This window comes from Poecilia latipinna, unplaced genomic scaffold (genome assembly GCF_001443285.1).
Source record: "Poecilia latipinna isolate Pla-1442-1.1 unplaced genomic scaffold, P_latipinna-1.0 Scaffold1695, whole genome shotgun sequence".
NCBI lineage: Eukaryota > Metazoa > Chordata > Actinopteri > Cyprinodontiformes > Poeciliidae > Poecilia > Poecilia latipinna.
In genome coordinates, this window is record NW_015114311.1 from 20,672 (window position 1) to 27,856 (window position 7,185).

The following is a 7,185-nucleotide window of genomic DNA, read 5'->3' on the forward strand; positions in this document are numbered from 1 at the left end:
GCTGAAAGTCAGGATTGGCCAGCCCGTTTCATCAACCTTTCACTGTTTATGCGGTTTAGATGATTGAATTTATCACTTTTTGTGGCTTTTTTAATTAAAATTCTGCATTGGGATCACTTTTACATGAGGTGACAACTGGAGCGTAATGAGCCACATAATGCCTGTGTCTGATGAGCTCATGCTTGACTCAGCGTGTCTCTGGCTGTGGGGGAGGGGGGGTTGGATCGCCTTCTTGCTGTGATTTAATAGTTTTGCACATTTATTTTTATTTTGTGCACAACAATAACACTTCATTAACACAAGAAGTAATATCAGCTGTAACATTTTTCCAACAGCCTCTTACAAAACTCACTGTTACATCACTCCAGAGACACACATCAAGACGGCGATAAACAGGATGCTTTAGTTTTCAGCGCACCAACATAGCAGCCATGCAGACAGCGGTAGGGTCTGGTACACTCCGAGATTTACTTGGTCTTTGTACCAGAGCGGTGTGTTCAAGTGACCTCCCTGGGCTAGGTCTTGACCTCCAAACAATAACTTCTGCCCTTGACAAGGCACAGACTACTAACAACTAACTCAGACCAGGCGATTTCAAGTTATCCTCTCAGGAAAGTTTTCATTCGTGGCGTCCCACATACTGCCAGTGCTGTGCGCAGACAGGAAGTAGTGGTCCTTTCTCACTATACGGTAGATGACGTTCACCAGGACCTTCCTGTACTGATGTCGCAGAAGACAGTAAACGAATGGATCGCTGGATGCTTTGGCGTAGACCAGGCATTTGGTAGCGATGCCCCAATGTCGGGGCACGTCCACCGAGGGCAACAATTCTACAAGCCTGCAGGAAGAGGAAAGCAGGAGAAAGACACTTAAGACACTTGTATATTATATTATTTATAGTCAAAACAAACTGACAGAGACCCTCTCAGGGCTCATATTCCTGCCAGGAAAGTGGAGGATTCAGGGAGCTTTTGTAAAATATTAAAGATTGCCATTGGATAATTTCAGACAGTGAATGACCAGGGGTTAGTGATAGATTTTTATAATGCATGTTTTATCTATAGAACAGAGTAAAACCTACTATCCATCTGAGTGGAAAAATATATTTCTATATAACTAAATACAATTTATTTTGTTTGTTAAATAATCTCCACCACTCTTTGGAAATTTTAAGTCATTTTACCAAAGAAAGCAGTTTTTCTATGAGTGAAAATTGTGTTCATTTACAATATCATAAAGTCTTCAGAGAGGCATTGCAGATTTAAAAGTTGCTTGAACAAGACCAAGAACTGTATGGTTGCTGCCAGTGAAACAAACCAATTAAGTATTTCCTTAGTCCAGGATATGCTCAGGAGCAATGCCACTTGTTCTACTTTACATATTTTTATTTTTATCCTATGTATCAGTAGATTTAATGCAGCTGTTTAAATATGGTTTTTTTTATGTCCTGTGATTTTCACAATCTATTTCTTGTCTTGCATAGTCTTTTGTGACTGTCTGTGAAAGTAACTAATTAAGTCATTCAAATTTAAACAAATGTAAAGTAGTTATAATATTTACAAAGCAAAGCCCATTCTTAACATCACTGATCACAAAAACCGGTCTGACCTGACACGAAAAATTACATTTTCAGGATAAAGAGGCGTTAGTGTCGAGATGTTGACCTCGGATGCTTTTCGACACGTCTGTTGTGCCACATTAACAAAATAGAAACACATGTTGAAGACACACGTCAGCTCCAGAGTAGCCTGTTACCTCGTTATGACATACGGTGAAAAGCAGATGATGAAGGAACCGATGAAGATGCAGATCTTCTTAGCGGCTCGCCGCCTTCTCTTCCTTTGTTGGGCCAGACACCTCTCCTTTACACTGACAGACAGACAGAGGACAAAACATGACTGACATAAATAAGCGCAAAAGTTACAAAATAGCAAATGAATATTTCGTGTGTCCTCTCCCTCTACCCTCCACCATTCTCCACCTGGGGTGAATATCCACCAGCAGAAGCAGAGTTTGCACGGTGATGACATCTATCCTCTTGCAGTGCGACCTGGCCACTCTCAGAACCTTCAGGTAGGCGCAGCAGAGGACGAAGAGGCAGAGCGCGAAGCTGCTGCAGTGGAACAGCGCCGTGAAGGTGACATAGGCGCTCCGACGCGACGCCCCCTCAGCGTCCAGGTGCAGCGTGCATGAGGCGTACGTGTGGCTGTACGCCCCCCAGCCCATCATCAGCTGGATCAGGGAGAAAGTGAGGGAGTGGAGCCAGGAGTAGGACACGATCACAAGCGCGTCCCGGTAGCGCATCTTGCTGGAATACCTGAGAGGAAACACCACCGCCACCCACCTGTCCACGCTGAGCGCGGCCATGCTCAGCATGGCGTTGCAGGTGATGAAAGTCTCGGTGAAACTCACGGCGCGACACAGCGGGTCCCTCAGGGGCTTCGCGCTGCTGGCCACGCCGAGAAAAGTGGCCGGCATGTTGATGAGAGCGAGGATGACGTTGGAGATGGAGAGATTTAGGGTGAAGATCCCCGGCACGTGGGATCGCAACTCTGCGCTCTGGGTGAAGCATAGCAGCACCGAAAAGTTCGTCAAGAGCGCGACAACTGCGGAAACCACGACGGAGCCCTTCAGGAGGAACTGCGGGATGCTCATTTCCTGCAGTTCCGTGTTAGCTGCCTCGGTGGAGGGGGGGACGCTGTGGAGGGTCCTCCACGCGCTCAGCTCCTGCCCACCTCCAGCTGTCACAAACCAGCCCTGCCACATGCCGAACGCCCTCACGCGCGCGGACCGCTGTCCAGTGCTGAAATGTCCAAACAAGGATTTCCTGTCGGTTAAAAATGCATCACAGACAAAGTGGGCAAGCGCTGCTTTTTCACACAACTGCTGACAAAAGTCTCCTTAATCCGAACATTAACAACTTCTGTTTAACCCGGAGTGAAAAGCTACATGCAGATGAGATTACAAACTGAGCTTTCTGTACTTATTCCCGCTCATGCGCACTGGTCGGCCGGCGCCTCCTTCCTCTCTAGAAATACCGTGCGCGAGACACGTGTAGCCGGTGTTTGGCTCATGTGAATTTGAAGAATATTCACACAGAAGCTAAAGTTAAGAAGATAGATGCGGATGTCACGGGGCAGGCATCCCCCGTGACATAACACACACGCGATTATTCACAAAATAAATGTATGTATGTATGTATGTATGTATGTATGTTACAAACATTCCTATTACAAACAATACCCTTCTACATAACACTTTGCCTATCAGCCTATCAGTGGTCACAATGTTCTGCCTGATTGGTTTTCATGCTTGCTCAGCATGAAAACAAAGCTACATTCACTATCTCACACTTCGACTCAAAACAGTATGAAAATAAGCACTGAGGAACTCCTTTACTGTTTTTTTTTAATAAGTGATTTGAACAGTTCATCTGTAGTTTTTTTTTTTATTTTTTATTTACATCTACACCTGGGCTGGTGTCCAGGGTTCACACTGGACAGGTCACAGTCCCATCACAGGACCCTGAAAAATAACATTGAATAAAGTTTATTAAGAGAAATGGCAGATTAACAAGGGGGAAAATTATGTCTAGTTATCTTTAAATCAAATCATGTTTATTAAGCACTTAGTGTTGGTAACACACCAGTTTTTGCTGTTGAAAATGTAGCTAGCTGGTCAGTAAAAAAAAAAAATCCTTCCACCATGAAGACGATGTGGAGGTTCATCCTCAGAGCTAGTTGTTGATCTGGTGGAGTCACAGCTTCTTCTGAGACAGGAAAGTCTTTATGTTTCCTAACACCTGATCTCTCTGGCTTCAGGTGTTAGAACTGAATCTTCATTTGCTTAGACTGCAAAAATATGTTGAAGATAAAAACATTGATGAACAAGTTATAACAACTTCACAATATCAAAGTCATACGGAGCTTAATTAAAACCAGGTTAAGTTTATGAAGAAAAGTATATTAAGTCGCAACAAACAGAGCCTCCATGCAGTTATAACATGAATGATATAGTAATAATCATAAAATTTCACAATAAAATTGATTAAATAATTATTTCTGAAACCAACGTAAGTTTGTTTATATCTTTATTGCACCGTTTATAATTAAACGAAGATAATTAGCAATTTGAACCAAACTTACCACCAGCTAGCAACACGTTAGCAACCTTCGTACCTTCAGTTCGGTTCCTTTCGTGACTCACATTTCATTTCCATCCGGTTCTTGTCCAGTTGTGTTGTCGTCTAACTCCGACTAGGACGTTACATGCTTGAATTTACCAAAACTACTAACTATTATCAAGTCTCTCTCTATTTTTAAGGCAATACTCTGTGAGTAAAAATGGCACATTTGAACAGCGTCTGTTATCTTCTCTGGCTCATGGATTCTTCTTCTTTTCTTTTTATGGCGCTTTTCAAAAAAAAAAAAACCTGAAAGTGTGCAATACCGCCACCATCTGGTCTGGAGTGTGAACTGAAGCTAATGCCGTTCACAATCAGATCTTACATCATATCTGAAAATGGATTCGGTAAAAACAGCTTCCGTGTTTTAGTTAAAAAACTGAAAACAACAGATCGTATTCGGAGAGATGTAAAACTGAAAGGTACCTGCTACATTTAGTTTTAAGGACAAATATTGTTTTTGTTGTAGAACCTCTGTCACTAAACTGTCAATGTTAGATATGTTGAGGCATGAATACATTATTTGTTAAACAACATTAAAACAAGTTCCACTGTTAAGATTATTATTATTTTTTATTCTTTGCCATTTTAACAAAAATAATAAAAGATTATGAAGGCACCTAAAAAGGCATACTTTATTAGTCTAAAGTATACACTGAGATGTAATTTAAAACATACTGAAATTAATAATTTAAAGTAAGCGTTAAGTGAATTTTATAAAATTCTATTTTGAGGATATATTTTAAACTATACACAAAATATCTTTAAAAGATATTTTAAACATATTTAAAATATATTTTAAATGTACACTAGAGCAAGGGTATATTTGCACTTGGGCAAATATATATTTTGTTCACTTAAAGAACACTTTTATTTAATAAATTTTTTTCAAAGCTATAACGCTAAAATTGGTACAAGCATATTTTTTTAGTATACTTCGTATATATTTATAGATAGTGCACTTAATAGTATACTTAAAATATATTTACACAAATGTAAGTATATTTGAAGTATAATAAAGTACTTTTCACTTGGGGCCCATCAGAAGAAATGTTCTTTTGAGGTTAGGACCATACTGTGGATTGAGTTTAGGTTCAGTCTACAATAAGGATTAGCATTAGACAATAGAAATAAATTAAAAATGAATGGGAGTCAATGCAAACTCCTTGTAAAGACAGACAGACATACAATATATATGTGTGTGTATATATGTGTGTATGAGAGGAAGGAGGGGGAATGCAGTGATAACTTGCTGCGCTGCATTTAATCTTCCCAGCCCCCCCTCATGTTTTCAGTTCTTTCTGTCTCCAGTCATTTAATCTTCACCAGTTTCCAGAAGATTGCGTTCAGCGTGTGTCTCTATAATTTAATACCTCTTTTTCCCTTTTGTCATTCTGCTCTGCCCAGTAGGGCTGCTGCCACTGAGCATGTTTATGAAGGAAACCCAACCTGTTGTTTCAGAGACACAAAAGGGAGTGAAATGGTAGGGGAAGAAGGAGGGATGACTCCCCCCTTTTTTCATGGTGAATCCCGCTGAGTGATCACGTGTTGCTGGTCTGGGTTCTGCAAAGCAAGTGACCGATGGCACGGATGATGGAGAACTCCTGCTTCTAGACAGAAAGTCCACGGCGCTCCCCTCTGAGCCACCATACCTCAGGCTGTATGAATACTGAACGCTATGAGTGAGTGCTATTACATAACTCAGTCCCCACAGTTGGCAGCAGCTAAATCATGTTTTTTTTTTTTTTCTGAAATAGCTCAGAGGAGGAGATGTGGTGTTGATATGACGCTTTTGCATTAAAAAACATATTCCACTTATATATATATTTTTTCCCCACCATTAAAATCACACCTTTTTTGGGCTCACTACTGTCCTAGGAGCCCATAGAGGAGCTTGGTGTTGATGTTTACTTGCTCTAGATTTTGCTTTGACTCACAGAGCGGTAGAAAACATGTGGTTCCCTTCTCCTCAATTACTGAAGATTACAGTTCCAGTGTTCTCTGGCTGAGCTTTTTTTGTTGTTGTTTTTTTTGTTTAATTTGAAATGTGTCTTCCAGATGTTCCTATTAGTCCTGTCACATACATTAGATAGTACTCTGTCTAGCTCTTTGATCATTTGGCTAAAAAAAAAAAAAATGCTAAACTGACATTATCCTCTTATATTACTTAAATACAATTAATTAGGCTGGTTTATGAGCCACCATACCTCAGGCTGTATGAATACTGCCAGCTCCTAAACGCCCTCCTGTGTCGTCACCACCGACTTCAGAGACTCACAGCGGCAAAATCTGTCAGGGTGATCAAGTGTTGCTCATATAACGCATAAAACGAGGAACCTTTACTAATTAATAAAATCAGAATTAGAATTTATTCATCCAACACTGCAGATGATTCATTGGTGCACTTCACAAAATTAATAATGTGGAAATGCTGAAGAGCACAAATGCATTTTAGAAATGAACTTAGCATTAGCTAAAGACAGGCTGAAGAACAACAAAGTCAATGTTTTGGAGTGACCGTCACAAAGTCCCGATTTCAGTCCCTACGGAAAATTTGTGCTCAGGTCTCAAATGTAAAACTAGCAAACAAACCATAACTCTGCTACACCAGGAAGAATTCCAGCAAACGTTACAGATAAACTGTAGGAAGCTTGTGGAAAAAGATTTACCGAAGTCATTTGTTTAAAGGCAAGTCTAAGAAATATAATGTATACCTCTACATTAGCAGAAAATGACTAAATATCTCGCAAGATGTTCGCCCTTCTTCATTGAAGCAGCTGGCAAAAAGAAATTATTAGTGTTTTGTCACAATTGATCGGTTTGGTTTGATTTGATGTCGGAAAAAGACAGAAAGATATGGTTGTATTTTTAAGCAGCAAACGCTACCAACTGGTTTCAGATGCATCTGTGCAAGACCTAATAGCGTATCATTCCTCGAAGGTGTGTACGTGTCCTCAGTCCGCAGAAATCTGGACCTCTAGTTTGGTCGCAGCGGCTGTTAT

The 7,185-nt window shown here is 40.6% G+C and overlaps 1 protein-coding gene across 1 annotated transcript; it reads right to left on the minus strand.

Moving 5' to 3' along the window:
• LOC106964612 (G-protein coupled receptor 26-like) lies at positions 1-3,071 on the minus strand. The gene is made up of 3 exons (XM_015060235.1): positions 1,982-3,071; positions 1,756-1,869; positions 1-838 (listed from the first exon to the last, which is right to left on the minus strand). Exons 1-3 carry the CDS (start codon positions 2,764-2,766, stop codon positions 595-597), a joined length of 1,143 nt encoding a protein of 380 aa, XP_014915721.1. The 5' UTR covers positions 2,767-3,071; the 3' UTR covers positions 1-594.
• Between the last annotated feature and the right edge of the window lie 4,114 nt (positions 3,072-7,185).

What these genes read in the sequence shown, in the direction of transcription:
- LOC106964612 (XM_015060235.1), bottom strand. Translation starts at nt 2,766, where the DNA reads ATGTGGCAGGGCTGGTTTGTGACAGCTGGAGGTGGGCAGGAGCTGAGC. An exon ending in CTGGTGGATATTCACCCCAG is followed by an intron (nt 1,870 to 1,981) that starts GTGGAGAATGGT and finishes TCTGTCTGTCAG; the next exon opens with TGTAAAGGAGAGGTGTCTGG. An exon ending in TCACCGTATGTCATAACGAG is followed by an intron (nt 839 to 1,755) that starts GTAACAGGCTAC and finishes CTCTTCCTGCAG; the next exon opens with GCTTGTAGAATTGTTGCCCT.